Source organism: Cricetulus griseus, chromosome 5 (genome assembly GCF_003668045.3).
Source record: "Cricetulus griseus strain 17A/GY chromosome 5, alternate assembly CriGri-PICRH-1.0, whole genome shotgun sequence".
NCBI classification, from domain to species: Eukaryota; Metazoa; Chordata; class Mammalia; order Rodentia; family Cricetidae; genus Cricetulus; species Cricetulus griseus.
The window spans coordinates 101,450,472-101,466,280 of record NC_048598.1 but is presented as its reverse complement, the minus strand read 5'-3'; the positions used below and the strand labels follow the sequence as shown (position 1 = coordinate 101,466,280).

Here is a 15,809-nt window from a genome sequence, read left to right as displayed (position 1 = left end):
ACTGAGCACCATGTTTTCAGTGTCCCTCCATACTTCTTTTCTAAACAATACCCAAGCTGTGGCCAGGGCACACCTGACCTGCTTGGACCAATGTTTTAGGTGGCCCTTCTGTTGGCCCGATGGCCAACAGAAGGTACATGGCCCATGTTCCTAGATATTCCTTTGGCCACTGCCCCATTCATCCTGGGACCTTCACTTGGACACTGTCCCCAACATGTCTCCAGAGAAGGCAAGACCATTGAAGTACCAACTTCCAGTCTTCCATGCACCCAGTTGCCTATCTGAGGACACAGAATCAGGCTCGTTCACCTTCATGCCCTCTCCATGCAAACCCCACACAGCCTGTGTCCAAGGTTAACCAGGTACCGTACTCTGGGAAAGCTGGGACTGTGTGTGTCCAAGATTAGCCAGGTACCGTACTCTAGGGAGGCTGGGACGGTGTCAGTGAATGTTGGTTTGTCTTGTTGCCTTGGGACATCAAGACACAAGCCACAATGGCCACCTGCTAGAGCAATTAAGACAAAGACCACATTCCCTGGGACCTCTAATAAGACAGATTGGCACCTTCCAACATAATATGTTACCTGTCCCTTCTGAAGGGATGCTGATGAGATGGGTCCCTTAGGTTAAAATGGAGGGCATGCAGTTGATTCTAGCATCCTCTGCACCTTCTGATACACACTCCGTCCCACTTCCTCCCTCTGGGAATGGACCCTGTGCTGTGTGTCCTTCTGTGTCTGGAGCATGCCAATGAGCATTGTGTTCTGGGGGTCCTTCCACATCTCAGTGTCAGAGGACCTTAAGTTTTTGTTTTGTTTTGTTTTGTTTTTTATATTCAGTGGGTCTACTTTTTTCTTGATTACTTGAGAATTTCATATCATGCACCCCAGTCCTCACCCTTCACTTGTAACCTTTCCCCTTATTAGAAAAATAAAGAGTAGCTGGGAGTTGGTGGCGCACACCTTTAATCCCAGCACTCAGGAGGCAGAGGCAGGCGGATCTCTGTGAGTTCGAGGCCAGCCTGGTCTCCAGAGCGAGTGCCAGGACAGGCTCCAAAGCTACAGAGAGAAACCCTGTCTCGGAAAAAAAAAAAAAAAAAAAAGTAGAAAACTGAAAAAATAGGGAAAAAAACATTTTGTATACACATTGGAGCATAGTCAAACTCTTAGTGGCCAGTCCCCAAAGAAAGGTGTATCTTTCTCCTCCTGCACCCACCCCTACCTTGCTAGAAGTCATCAACTGTGGAGAGCCACACAGGGACAGCACTTCCCTGTGCCCATGCTGTGCCATCGAGGGGAGGCAATATGGCCCCTGGCAGTATCAGGATCCACTCATGGCCCTTAGTGGCTGCGCAGACTACTGTTGCTTCAACATGGCCTTGGGTGGCTACACATGTCACTCATAGCCAGAAGGTCCCCTTGAGCACGGCAGTGGTGGGACACACCTTTAATGCCAGCACTCGGGATGCAGAGGCAGGCAGGTCTACAAGAGCTAGTTCCAGGACAGCCAGGGCTACACAGTGAGAGCCTGTCTTGAAAGAACAAAAGAAAAAACAACAACAAACAAACAAAAAACAGAAGGCTCCATGAGGCTACCAAGACCAAGTACATCACCAAGGTATCAGTCAGCAAGCAGCACAGACTAGGGCAGCAGCATGGACCACAGACACCAACATAGCTTTCTGTGGTATCACAGACCACAGTGGTCCTTCAAGGAGGTCCAGGCCAGTAAGTGAACCTTCCCTTATCCAGGCCTTTGTTGCTACCCAGAGCCAGGCTGCGCACATGCTCAGAGACTGAGTTTGTGTGCTCAGCTCCAGCTTTCCCCACACTGCACTCTGCTTTTCTGCCTTCTATACCTCTTCAATACACATGTCCTCAGCATAGTGGAGGCAGGGTGGCCTCTACTTTAAATGTCTAAAAATGAGTTATTTGTTATGCTGGGCAGTGGTGACATGTACTTTTAATCCCTGCACTCAGGAGGCAGAGGCAGGTGGATCTCTGTGAGTTCTAGGCCAACCTGGTCTACAGAGCGAGACTTTGTTAAAAAAAATAAAACAAAACCAACAACAACAAAAGAACAAAACAAAAATTTCTGTAAATCTGTGTTCTGCCTGCATGATGTCTGTGTGCCATGTGAGTGTGAGTGTCTGGTGCCCTTGGAGGCCATAGAGTGTTGATCACCTAGAACCAGAGAGTTACAGGCTGTTGATTGTGAGCCACCTTGTGGGTCTGGGAGTCGAACCCGGGTCCTCTGCAGGAGCAACCAGTGGTCTCAACAGTTGAGCCATCTCTTGATCTCCAGAACTCATCCCTTTAACTCTATCATTTTGTATGCTAATTTAAAATTTTAACTGAAGGGCTGGAGAAAGGGCACTGGCTGCTCCTGCAGAGGACCCGGTTCCAGTCTTAGTATAACAGAGCCCCAGACTTTAGCACATGGTGAAAGTGCCATTCGGGTCATAAAATTCATACCTGATGAAATGGAGGGGCCTCTAATGCACTAACCTTGCCTCTTGGCTTCTGTGACTCCGCTTTTGGCTCACTGTTCTTGCTAACTGAAGTACATCAACCCAGGATGTGGTTCTGTGCTTAAAAACTCACCCTGAAGCCGGGCGTTGGTGGCACACGCCTTTAATCCCAGCACTCGGGAGGCAGAGGCAGGTGGATCTTTGTGAGTTCGAGACCAGCCTGGTCTACAAGAGCTAGTTCCAGGACAGACTCCAAAGCCACAGAGAAACCCTGTCTCGAAAAACCAAAAACAGATAAATAAATAAATAAATAAATAAATAAATAAAATAAGAAAAATCTAAAACAATTTTAAAAATTTAAATGCTCAGTGGTTAAGAGCACTTTCTGCTCTTGCAGAAGACCTGAATTTGGTTTCCAACACCCGTATATGCCAGTTCACAATCACCTGAGACTACTGCTCCAATTAGAAGATACCCTCTTCTATTGTCTACACACATGTAGGATACACTCACACACACACAAGCTCATAAATAAAAAAATTAAAATTAACTAATAGCTGGGTGTGGTGATATACCCCTTCAGTCCTAGCACCCGGAAAGCAGAGGCAGGCGGATCTCTGAGTTCGAGGCCAGCCTGGTCTCCAGAGCAAGTGCCAGGATAGGCTCCAAAGCTACACAGAGAAACTCTGTCTCGAAAAACCAAAAAAAAAAAAAAAAGAAAAACTGAGGCTTAGGCCATGAGGCACTCAGTCAGGTGGAGGACAATGTGGGCTTTAGCCTGCCTGCTGACCCCCAATCCCCAGCTTACACCCTGCCTGGGACCTCAGTCTACACTGTCCTGATTGTCCCTTTAAGAGTGGCTCCCGGATGCAATCAACAATCTCATTGGCTAGAGTTGGCTCAGGCACGACCGCCTCTCTAATCCTCTAGAACCCTATTGGTCCGAAGTCTGGGGCCAGTATTTTCACAGTGGACGAGCACAGGATGCTGGAGGCAAATGTGTTGCTTGGCGACCGCGGGCTTCTTGGCGTCCGGGGCAGCAGATGGGCTGTAGACCCACATGGCAGGGCAATTGCCTGTACTTTCCAAGCGCCAGTTACGATCGGGTGAACGCGGACCTGAAGCCTGGACCCTCTCCTACTGGTTGCCAGGGCCTGCCTCAGTTTCCTGTATAGCCTGGGCCCTGTGCGGGCAGGCTGACTGCGGGTTAAGGAGCTTAAAAGGGCCCAAATTGGTCATTTTATGTGTCTTGGGGTCACGTCTGACAAAGGTTAAAAAATAAGGCCGGCGTGCCTGGGTTGGTCTCTCCCTGCGGCCCTGGCGCTTGTCCCAGTGTATAGAGGCAACAAATCCCTTGGTCAGCAGCCTTTTCCTCGCTCTTCTCAAAAGGGCCGCGCCAAATTTGCCTGCCTCTGCCATGACCCGATGGTGACATCGGGCATCCAGTGGTCTCCAGCTCTAGTTTTGTTTTGTTTCTTATCTTCGGAGTCCCCTCTGGCCCAGGAGATGACAAGGCACCCCCACCCAGCGCCTCATGTGCACCCTAAATATTAAAGTCTCCATGAAAACTCCAGTTTCTAGTATGTGACACCCTAGGTCCCTGGGGTCACCAGGAAAGAACAGGTGACCAGGATCTAGACTTCCCAAAGCCACCTGGTGTCCTCATGATTCCCCAGGAGGCAAGAGCAGGAAGACAGCACATTGGCCAATGACTGGTTCACCAGTCACTAGGACAGGGTGGTGACTTTGAACCAACTGCTGAGCCAGCCCTTCCCAGCCACACTGCACAGCCTCTATCACTCCCTTAGGGACTGAGTGCAGCTGGACTCCAATGGGGTGGGACTTCTGTGGTGTGACCTAGTGAGGAGGAGGGGCACCAAGGCTGCCAGAACACTCACAGCCTGGTCAGTCCTGGCAGCCACAACTCCCAGACCACACCCACTGCTCCTGGGATTCTTCCAACTCTCAGCATAGGACACTGACTGGCCCTCGCTCTGTCCTGCCCTGTTCAGTGACTGGGACAGTGAAGTAACTCAGCCAACGGGAAGGGCTGCTTACAGCCAATTGCATCAGATCAGTCCCCTGGTCACAAGGGCGAGTTTTACTTGCATGGGTGCCTGTCTCTCCACTGGGGTGCCCTCACTGAGCTGTCTGGGGGTAGAGTACAGGGTGAGTGTCATGCCTGGAGACAGAATACACTTCACCAAACGCACTCTGACCCTGGGTTGTTGGCTCTTTCAGAGCCTGCTTGGCGTTGAGGGCTCTGTATGGAGTCCCCTGAGCCTGAGGTGCCAGCTTTGAGGTAGGAAAAACTTTCCCTCCCCCAAAGGTACAGGTATGTAAGTGTACAGTAGCAGTCCGGTGTCACAGAGCTCAGCCACAAGCACAGCTCTTGCTCACACTTATGTATGTGGAAAGAATGTCTGCTGAACCCAAGAGAAGAAAAGATGGGTGTACACGGAGGAAGGTGATGGGAACACGGGAGGACAATGCTTGAGGCTGGGAGAACTGATGACCCACTCTGTCATCCCTGAAAAGGGGTGATTGAAGCCACAGAAAGCTGGAAACTATGCCGGACGTTGGTGGCACACGCCTTTAATCTCAGCACTCAGGAGGCAGAGGCAAGAAAGTTCGAGGCCAGCCTGGTCTCCAGAGCGAGTGCCAGGATAGGCTCCAAAGCTACACAGAGAAACCCTGTCTCGAAAAACCAAAAAAAAAAAAAAAAAAGGAAGGAAACTAAAGTGAGCTACAAAGTGAATCCCTGTCTCAAAAAAAGAAAAAGAATAAAACGAAAAACAAAAACAGGGGGAGCTGGGGGCCTGGCTCAGGGGTGGAGCCCGGCCTAGAACTCCCTAGTGAGGGGCTGGGGGCTTGGTCAGCAGTGAGTGCTGCCCTAGCAGGTGGAAAGGTCTGTGTCTAGTTCCTAACCTGGTGCCAAAGAAGGAAAGTCAAGAAGCCAGCCTATTGGGAACTGAGCCAGCTGATGCAGGAAGCTGAGACTGTCTGCCTGGGGCCCACCTCATTTCCTGTTTGTCCTCCCTTTGTAGTCTAAGAGTCTGCTCAAACCAAGTGCTCTGGTGGCTCTGCCCCTTCCAAGGCTAGCCACCTCCCTTGGAATACTGGGGCAGGGGGAGTAAGCGTGTGATCTTTTCCATCCTTCCTGCCCGTCCTCGCTGTGACTTTCCTCTGCTCAGGCTAGACCCACCCATCACCTGATCAGCCATGCCTTGTCTGGAAGGGCAGAGGAAACACAAGGTCTCAGGCAGGCTTCCTGCGGGCATTCCTTTGCAGGGAGCCAGTGACATCTCCTTGGGGCAGAGGTTGAGCCAATAGGGGAAGGCCCTCTGGCCACCCCAGCTCCCAACCCCCATGCTGCCCCTGGGAGGCCTCTGAGTGTCCCACACTACTGGAAACCTGGCTTGTAAACAGGAGGCTGGAAGTAGAGACTTGACAGCAAGCTGGCAGCTTGCCCAGGCAGGGCAGGGCATGGCAGGGCAGGGCAGGGCTGAGTGAACAGCTCCTAGGCCCTGCCTGGTACCTACAGGGTGCTACACCCTTCCTGTTTCTACTGGTGGCCATTTCCAGATAAAAGCCTGAAGGGTGGTCTATATAACCCCGGGTGACTACTTGCATATCTGAAGACAGACTTGGCTGTCATACCCTGTAGGATCCAGACACTCCACTTAACTAATGTTTAGTTGAGTGCCCCAGAGGACTCTGGGAAGAAAGAACCCAGTGTCAAGGTTCAGCTTCTCATCTCTGAGAGTCCTCAGTTTCCCCATTTGCAACATGGGGCTCCTGGAGGGAGTCTTGGGACCAGGCTGGGGTAGGGAGGGCATTGGCTTTGGATTAGGGGATCAGGGCCCTGCAATTTGGCCTTTCCAGTGTCTGAACTAAACTGCACAGAACCAAAGCTCAGGCTTAGGGTTATTCCCTGTGGTCAGCGTGAGCAGCTGGCCAGGGGAGCCACACTAGAGTGTGGACTCCAACCCCCCACCCCCCACCCCCCCACCCCCTACCCCCCACCCCCGTCCCAGGAGCACATCCCGACCACATGCCAAAAATTTTTGTGTCATCTTATTTAGCTTGTTAGTTTAAGTAGGCTCTTGCTTGGTAGCTCTAAGCTACAGGCTGGCCTTGAACTTGACTGCTCCTCTGCCTCCTGAGGGCTAGGTCTATGTGTGTCTCATGTGCCATGGCACACACATGGAGGCTAGCCATGGCTACTAGTGGGAGTCCATTTTCTCACACGTGGGTCCCAGAAACAAACTCAGCTCGTCCAATTTGTTGTGTAGCTCCTTTAACAACTGAGTTGAAGTCCTTGTTTATGTTGCCAGGAAATGATTCCTCTTGACTGCCCTTGGCTGAGTTAACGACACTTGTTGGGGCATGAGAATTTGGAGATAAAAATCTCTGCAGATGCAATTACTTTTAAAGACAATGAAGTTTGGGAGCTAGACAGATGGCTCAGAGGCTAAGCCTTGTTACTCTTGCAGAGGGCCTAGGGTTGTCACAGCACCCACAACAGATCCTGGAGCTCTTCAGGCACGTTATTCACACAGCATGTGTGTGTGCTCACACGCACGCACACACATAAATAACATTCGTGATAGGGTCAGGGGGCTCCTCTCCTTGTGGCTTCCCAGTTCCCTAGGGACGGCCAAGTCCTCGTTCAGCAACTGGACATGCTCCAGCCTCAGCAGGGGAAGGAGGGAAAACTTTTAGCAAAGTAGCTTGGACAGGGAAAAACCCCATTGTGCACACAAGCAGCTGAGCCAGCAGTCACAACTTCAATCAGAATTGAATCAGGGATCCCGGCCCCTCCTGTCCAGCTAACCCTAGCAAGGGATCCACGGACCCAAGAGGTCCAACAGGAAGCCAGGGCTGGGGCACAGGCCAAGGGCATCCGCATTCCAGTTTCCAAGTCAAATTAGCGGGGGCTTTCTCTCCTTTGGCAACGGACAGCTGGCTACCAGGCTCAAGGACAGCAGAACAACAGTTTGGAACGGGACGAAGGCGGCCGCGGCCACCAGAAGCCTTGAGTGCCATTCTGCGCAAGCGCATGGACGCCAGGTCGGCCTCTCCACTCCGGGCACACGCCCGGATCGCGCAGCCGCACTCCGCGACGCCGTCGATGCCTTTCCACGCTCGGCTCCACATCGGGAACGCGCAGCCGCACTTCCTCAGTGCTCCACGCGCCACTTCTCTCTGAGCCCCCCCCAACAAGCTCGAAGAGCGCAGCCGCGTTAGGCGCCCCAAGGCGCTGTTTGCGCAGTTGCACTAGGCGCTCCGCTAAGCTCCGCCCCTCACGCTGGGATCGCGCAGCCGCATTCTGCATCCCCGGCGTGCTCTTCTTGCCGCGGCCCTCGCGCCCCTGGAAGCTCCGCCTCCTCTGTTCTCTGGAGAGGGCGGGGCCTGCACGGAGGGCCGGGCCACTCCGGGACCGCGCTTATAAAAGCGGCCGCGCCGGCCGCGCGCGCGGCTCCTCTAGGCGGCGGTGGCCCAGTGGAGGGGTCCGCGGTGGCGGTGGCGGCGGTGGTGGCGGCGGCGGCGGCGAGGCGGAGGAGGAGGCGGGGCGGCGGCGGAGGCGGAGGCAGCGCTGTTCCCGGCGCGTCCTCCGAGCGGGGTCCGGGCTGTGCGAGGTCGGGTGACGGCGCTGCGACCCCGGCCGGTGTCCGACCCCGGTGAGCGCGGCTCCGAGGGTGATACCCCCGAGGGAGGAGGGAAGCCCGAGACCAGCGCGGGAGCCCCGCCGAGCCCTGGCTGCCTCCGCCCGGCCGAGCGCCCCGCTCAGCGCCGGCCCTTTGTCTCCTCTGCCCGCAGGGTCGCCTCCCAGGCCGCCCCCCGGGCCCCGCGTCCCCTCCCCCGCTGGCGGGGCCCGGAGTGAAGATGGTGCAGAAGAGAACAGCCGAACTTCAGGGCTTCCATCATTCGTTCACGGTGAGGGGGCCCGTCCGGGGGTCTCACTACAGTGGCGGGTGCGGTGGATGAGCAGCGCTCACCCGGGAGGCCGGTGCAGGGCCTGGGAGGGGTTCTTGCACTGGACTTCCGCGCTGGAGGCGGTGGGGGTCAGCAGGCCGCAGCCCTGTCCCCCGTCGCCTACTAGCTCTGCTCCAGGACCCCCACCCCCACGCCCGGCATGTGATCGGTGGGTCCACGTCCCTTGCAGGCAGCTTGATCACAGTTTGGTCTTCTGTTTATGATCCTAGGCAAATCTAGTGTTCCTGTTCCCTGAAGCTTCCAAGTCTGTCTTGTGCTGGTTGGGAGAGTCAGCAGGCTGCACCTGGTCTCTGGCTGCCTACTAACTCTCCCTTAACGAGCTGCCCCGGGCTCCCTGTCATCTCTCAGCCTGGTGTGTGTGGTCTCAGGTGAACCCTACGTTTGTCCCCGTGTGCTTGTTACATGCTTCAGCCCTGTCTCCAGCTGCCTCGGAGGTTCTCTTGTAGGACCCCTCTGCCCGTTCTCAGTCCTGTGTCCCGCACCCCACTTTGTGTGTGTGTGATTCCACTCCTGCTGTGTCTGGGAAGGTGTCAGAGGCCACAGCCCTGTTGTCAGCTGCTGCTGGCTCTTTCATGAACTCCCCCAGGTTGGATTGTGATTAGTGGCTCTATGTTCCTAGCAATCTCTCAGCCTGGTCTCTCCCTATTTCTGTGTGTAGTCCCAGGGGAACCCTGTGTCTGTCCCCTGCAGTCTCCAGGCTGACTGTGCTGGTTGGGAGATCAGCAGGCTGCAGACTTGTGGGGAAACCCTTGGACCCATTGATGTGCTTTGCCCCTCTGCAGCACCTGCCCCCCCACCTGGTGGTGGCCTGTGAACACCTTCCATCCAGACACCCCAGGCCCAAAATGTTATTTCCTGTCAGAACAGGAAGTTTCTGCAGTGTTGTTAATGGTGGCTGGCTGAGTCTTCGTCTTAGATGAGTGAATCTGGGGGTGATGAAGGTGGGCAGGTGCTGGGCCATGGGGCCTGGCCTAAGGGACACAGTGATGTCATCCTGCCCACCCCACCCCACCCCAAAGGCTGGGTTATATAATGGCTTCGTGGGGCAGGGTACCTGTTGCCCTGTGTGTGTACACAAATGCCTGCACTCCTGTGGGAGGAACATACAGATAGGGCAGAATTCCCAGGCCTGTCCAGCCAGTGTCCCTGGCTAGTTGCCCCACCCCTGGCCCAAATGCCTGTTCTCCTTGATCAGCTGCTTTTTGGGACTGAACAGGAATGAGAGATGGGTCTGAGAATGTCACCTACAGTGGTTTTTTGCCCTCCTGGGGCTTTGTGTGGGCTTAGATGGGGTCAGCACATGGGGCCAACAAGGCTGCCAAAACAAACCCCAGCTTTCTGGATGGTTCTAGCCACCTCCTGCTGACTCAAGGCCTTGGCCAGACCCAGGGGAGGCTGGCTAGACCAGGCTGGACTGCCCACACAGCACTTGGGACTGCAGGTTGCCCTCTGCATGGCCACTGTGCAGCTCTGCACAGAACTGGACCTATGGGGAGACCTGGCTGGTAGGTGGCCAGAGACTGGTCCCTCAAGGAATTGCCTGCTGGAACCCATCCCACATGACTGCTCCTTGGAGCCAGGCCAGTGCTCTCAAGTACCCTCGGTCTGCAGCTGCATAGAGGCACTCCTGCTAGTCCTACCGGGTTTACTTGTCTGTTTTCTGTTTTTCTTTCTGGGGTTTAATAGTTGCTGGAGATAGAGCCTGGGGCTTCATGCTTGCTACAGGCTAAACTACAGCCCCAGCCATGTTTTCCTCTCTTTAATGTACAAATTGAAAGTCTCTAAGGAAGCCCCTGGGAGTCTCCCTTAGGGTATTTGCCCAGCCAGCTGACCTTCCTGTGCAGAGTTGTGCTTATCCGTGTCCCCAGTCTTTTCAGTTGAAGGCTGGGACAAGCAGGCAGAGACAGTGACCAGATAACATCAGAGGCTCACACTGGGCTCTCACCCTTGTAAGGTTCCCAGAGCTTGACAGCTGCCTCCTGTCTCTCACCATGACAGCCCGCCCAGAGGAAGGTCACCAGGCTGAGGTCATGCAGCAGGTGCCCTGGCTAGCCTTTGATCTTAAACCTGGCTCACCCTCTCTTCTAGTTGCTCACCAGCCCCCAACTTTTTATGGTACAGGTGGCTGCCCTGGGCCTTCCAGGTGCCAAGACTTATCAGAGCACTGCGTGTACACCCTCTTCCCCGTGGCCTGCTGGGTGCCCCTTTTTTCTACCAGTCTCCTAGTGACTTTCTGCTGGGGGCAGGTCGATTTACAAGGCAGTTCCTACATTGTTGTACATCTGCCTCTGACCCCCCAGGTGTCTGTCTGGCTCCTTCTGCTGTGGCCCCTTGGGGAGTCTTCCTTTAGAGACTTCTCTCCCAGGTGACCCTCTTGTCACCTCCTCCCACTGTGGGCATTTAGACTTAACCCAGGCTCCCACACCCATTCATGGTCTACACCTTGTTCTCCGGATGGTTTCTTCACTCTGGGGTTTGCCTCAGTTTCCCAGCTTGCAGACCCAGGTGACAGCCGCACTGTGATGAAGAAGCATTTTCCTTCACCATGTTCCTTGCCACTGGCGATATATACAAAATTGGTGACCCCTGGGTTGACAGTCCTCAGAGATAGTGACTTTGGAAGTATGCAGCAAGTTGAGAGGGTGCCATGGCACACAAAAATGCCCCTACCTATGACCTCCAGAGCTTCCCAGAGGTTAGGCACTGCATTCGCATTTGTGAGCATGCAGCATAGCTAGGAGAGGTGGTGTCATCCAGTGTCACAAGGAAACTGAGGCCTAAAGCTGAGGGGTGTGGTACTGAGGTAGCCTGGGAGGCCGAGGATGAACAGGCTGTCAGTTTCAGTCAAGGCTCCCCTGCCAGTGCCCCCACCTTTAGTCCCACTCCTGTCCCTGAAGTTAACCCTGTCAGCTGGCCAGACTGCACATAAGCAGGCAAGGCAGGCCATGTGGCTTACACTTCCTGTCACTCAGCCCCAGGCTGGGAGAGGAAGTTCATGTTCCCAGAGTCAGGCAACAGGGTCCCTCAGTGTGGTGAGCTGAGCCATTCTCTCTGGGATGTCCCTGGCTGTCTCCTACCCCATACCAGTAACAGGAGCAGGTGACAAACCACATAGCCCAAGCCAGGCAGTGGTGGTGCACACCTTTAATCCCAGCACTCTAGAGGCAGAGGCGGGTGGATCTCTGTGAGTTCAAGACGAACCTGGTCTACAAGAGCTAGTTCCAGGACAGCCTCCAAAGCCACAGAGAAACCCTGTCTCAACCCCCCCCCCAAAAAAAACAAAAAAAACCACCCACATGGCCCAGTGTCTCCTGGTAAAACCCTGAGTTGGGACCCTATGGACACCAAGGGACTCTGGCTTGTACCAGTTCCCTGCCCCAGAGGCCATAGATACTTCTCATGTGAAAGCCCACATTCTGGGTGAGGAGGGCAAAGAATTAGCCACAGAGGCTGTCCTACTCTGAATGTTCCTGGGTGGCTGGTTGCTCCCTGCCTCAGCTCTGTGATGGAGTGATGATTGGAACATTCTGGCAGAGCCACCCTGAACAAAATCCTCCCAACAGGGGCAGAATCCTTTCGAGCTGGCCTTCTCCTTAGACCCCACCCAGCACAGGGACGCTGAATTCAGCCCACAGCGTGAGGCCCGACCTGGTGAGTACCCATGAGGTGGGCAAGACATGGGGGTCCCTGTGGGAGGCAGGCTGTGCCGGACTACACAGCCCACCTGGGCCTCTGCCCTGCAGACATGCCTTCCAGCCAGCCGATTGACATCCCAGATGCCAAGAAGAGAGGTCGGAAGAAGAAACGCTGCCGGGCCACTGACAGTTTCTCAGGCAGGTTCGAAGGTGAGTGGGCGGTGGTTGTGGGGTCTGCCCGGGAGGGGAGTGCTTGACTACTGTCCCTGACCTCTCCATTCGCGTTCCAGATGTCTACCAGCTGCAGGAGGATGTGCTGGGGGAAGGGGCCCATGCCCGTGTGCAGACTTGTGTCAATCTGATCACCAACCAGGAGTATGCTGTCAAGGTAAGCTGGGCCTGTCCCCAGGGGCCAGTGCCCTTTGAGCCCCCAGATGACAGCCATGGAAAATGAGTATCTAAAAATGGCCCCAGGACTTGTGACTCAGGCCACCCTGAAAATCAGGTCAGACCTAGAGTCTCCAAAAGGCAATTTTGATGACAGCTGGCCTTGGCCCATTCCATGTTCTGAAGGCTAGTAAACTCTAGCATGGCTACTGAGAACTGGAAACTGTTAGAGGCCATACTGGCCTGCCCGTCCCTAAGGCTGGTCCTCTGCCTCTGAGGATGACTGGCCTGGAGGAGGGTTACAGTCATAGAAAAGCTGTAGCCGCACTGGAGTACAGATCCTTAAGAGAAGTCCTGTGTCCTCTCCCCACTCCTGTGTGTACCTTGAGACCTGACTGGGAGGAGCTGGGCTCCTGAGTCTGATGGTAGCCAGAGAAGGAAAAGGAAGAGTCATATTTTGGAAGTTAGGGTGTCAGAACTGTGGTCCCTGTCTCTGGGAGTTCCCAGGCAGGTGCCTATCTGATTGCTTTCCTGCTGTCCCTGCAGGTCAGCTTTGTCACTTGTCATCAACAGATAGAGAGGATGAGACCCAGAGAGGGCAGGTAGCTCACTACTGTGAGCCAGAATGATGGGTACTGGGACCGGGGGGCTTCCTGGTGATGACCTCAGCGATCATTGACACCTGGGGACAGTGGAGAGTGGGGATGTCCGCACAGGAGATGGTGATGACCAAGGTTGGGATGGCTGGAGAGTATTAAACACTCAGTGGCATAGACTTCCCAGGGAAGGCCACTGCGCAGCCTGGAGGTATAGTGGTCCCAGTGGAACTGTACCCACCTCCTCAAGGGTGGGGGCGAGGTTTATTAGTTTTATCTAGAGTGTTTGGACTATCCCCCAGGCCTGGCTCTTAGCAATGGAAGACCCCTTGCTGGGATGGGTTTTTGTTACCAGATACTGGGACTGTATCCTCCGCCTGCTGAGTGAGGGGGTCAGGGTCCTAGGGGCCCCTCTTTCTCCTTTCTTTCTTTTTTTCTTTCTTTCTTTCTTTCTTGTTTTGTTTTTGTTTTTTGAGACAGGGTTTCTCTGTATTGCTTTGGAGCCTGTCCTGGAACTAGCTCTGTAGACCTGGCTGGCCTCAAACTCAGAGATCTACCTGCCTCTGCCTCCTGAGTGCTGGGGTTAAAGGTGTGGGCTACTACCACCCGGCGGGCCCCTCCTCTTTAAGATCCAAGGCTATAGTGCCTTCTAGGCCTCCATCTACTGGGTGTGGAGGGACTGGCTTCCTGAAGTTCGGGTTTACTGCTCGCCTAAGCCAGACCCAGTCCTTGGGGCCAGTGGCCCAGTCTGGTCTGGAGGAGAGGAGGACATGGTGCAGTCCTGGCTGGGCTGGCAGCCAGGTGGCCTGATGCTTTGTTGCATAGGTCATGTGGGAGCCAAGACTGTTTGGCTCTACCCCTGCCGGGGCAGGGGTGGCAACCACCTGGTGGAGGGGACTTTTGTAGGAGCCCAGCCTCAAGCAGTTCTGTGAGGGCCATGGGTCAGGGTGGAGAGAAGGCTGCTTCCTCCCACCTTGCCTGAGTTTCCCTGGGCAGCAGGGTGCCCTGTGTGTGCTGACACTGGTCAGTCCCACTTCCAGGCCCTTCAGACCAACCATGTCCTCCAAAGCTGAGGACCCAGGCTCTGGCGACCAAGTTTATACAGGGTCCAGGTTGGCCTCTTTGTGGCTTGCCAGCTCTCAGGCTGCATGTGGGCAGCTTCTTCAGGTGCCATGTCCCTCCCTGGATTGCAGATCATCGAGAAGCAGCTGGGCCACATCCGCAGCAGGGTGTTCCGGGAGGTGGAGATGCTGTACCAGTGCCAGGGACATAGGTAAGGTGCCTGCCTAGGCCATCTCTCCAGAGCCTATCCCCACAGCAGAGCATGGGCTGGGCTCAGCTGGAAAAACAGGCACCATGAGGGTGTCCGCCCCCAGACTGGGTAGCAGGTGGTGAGATCCTCAGGGCGCCTCTTCCTCCCAACTCAGGAACGTCCTGGAGCTGATTGAGTTCTTTGAGGAGGAAGACCGCTTCTACCTGGTGTTTGAGAAGATGCGGGGGGGTAGGTGCTGGGAGCGGGGGCTGGGAGCAGAGACGGTGCTGGGAGCTGGATGGTCTGTGGGGTGACCTAGCTGTCCCTGGCCTGCACCACAGGGTCCATCCTGAGCCACATCCACAGGAGACGCCACTTTAACGAGCTGGAGGCCAGTGTGGTGGTGCAGGACGTGGCCAGTGCCCTGGACTTCCTGCATAACAAAGGTGTGGTCGGGTTGTGAAGGCTGTCCCCGCCCCTGGCTGCTGTAGAGGTACTCACCCCTAACTCCCTGCTCCACGTCTCTAGGCATCGCCCACAGGGATCTAAAGCCAGAGAACATTCTCTGTGAGCACCCCAACCAGGTGAGACCCCTGACTATCTGGGCTCCAGCACTGCCCTTCCCCTTGGAGGCTAATGCAGTGGGGAGCATTCAGGCCAGGGCTCCCACAGTGCCTGTCACACCCCCAGGTCTCGCCAGTGAAGATCTGCGACTTTGACCTGGGCAGTGGCATCAAACTCAACGGAGACTGCTCTCCCATCTCCACGCCTGAGCTGCTCACCCCGGTAAGGGCGGGGCAGGCCGGGCAGGCACTAGGCTCAGGTGCCAGGCTGGCTCTGCGACTTTTCCCTACCAGCATGGCCTTCTGCTTAGCAACAGCCATTGGTTTGCTGGCAGGGATGGGGGTGGAGTTGGGCCCCATACCTGTTGTTATGGGGATCAGCGGTCTTTGATTGGCTGGACCTCAGCAACCCTCCTGACTTGTGCCTGCCCTGCAGTGTGGGTCAGCAGAGTACATGGCCCCAGAGGTGGTGGAGGCCTTCAGTGAGGAGGCCAGCATCTATGACAAGCGCTGCGACCTGTGGAGCCTGGGCGTCATCCTCTACATCCTGCTCAGTGGCTACCCGCCCTTCGTGGGCCACTGTGGCAGTGACTGTGGCTGGGACCGAGGGGAGGCCTGCCCAGCCTGCCAGGTGCGCTTGCCTGAGTCCCCTCCCCAACCCGGGCTCCCTGGGATGAGAATTGAGGTGCTGTAACTGTCCCCAGGAGCCAGGACCTCAGACTGAACCCTGAGCCCAAACCATTTCTTTTTATTTGTGTGTGTGTGTTCTGCCTGCATGTATGTATTTGTGCCGTATGAGTGCCTGGTGCCTGTGGAGGTCAACAGAAAGCGCTGGGCTCCCTGGGACAGGAGTTACAGACATTGTGAGCACTCATATTGTGCTGGGAGTTGAACCCGGATCCTTTG

The 15,809-nt window shown here is 55.3% G+C and overlaps 1 protein-coding gene across 2 annotated transcripts in view; it reads left to right on the top strand.

Annotated features, from left to right (window-relative positions):
• Nucleotides 1–8,015: 8,015 nt before the first annotated feature.
• Mknk2 (MAPK interacting serine/threonine kinase 2) overlaps nt 8,016–15,809 on the top strand; it is a 10,867-nt gene continuing 3,073 nt past the window's right edge. The window contains exons 1-11 of one of the 2 annotated variants that reach the window (XM_027419325.2): nt 8,016–8,154; nt 8,294–8,410; nt 12,034–12,121; nt 12,214–12,303; nt 12,396–12,493; nt 14,282–14,361; nt 14,516–14,589; nt 14,682–14,786; nt 14,869–14,924; nt 15,031–15,126; nt 15,340–15,534. In XM_027419325.2, coding sequence (XP_027275126.1) covers nt 8,360–8,410; nt 12,034–12,121; nt 12,214–12,303; nt 12,396–12,493; nt 14,282–14,361; nt 14,516–14,589; nt 14,682–14,786; nt 14,869–14,924; nt 15,031–15,126; nt 15,340–15,534 — 933 coding nt within the window. In that variant the 5' untranslated portion in view covers nt 8,016–8,154; nt 8,294–8,359. Of the gene's footprint in view, nt 8,155–8,293; nt 8,411–12,033; nt 12,122–12,213; nt 12,316–12,395; nt 12,494–14,281; nt 14,362–14,515; nt 14,590–14,681; nt 14,787–14,868; nt 14,925–15,030; nt 15,127–15,339; nt 15,535–15,809 lie in introns of both variants that reach the window. The other variant, XM_027419324.2, reaches the window with a different exon arrangement.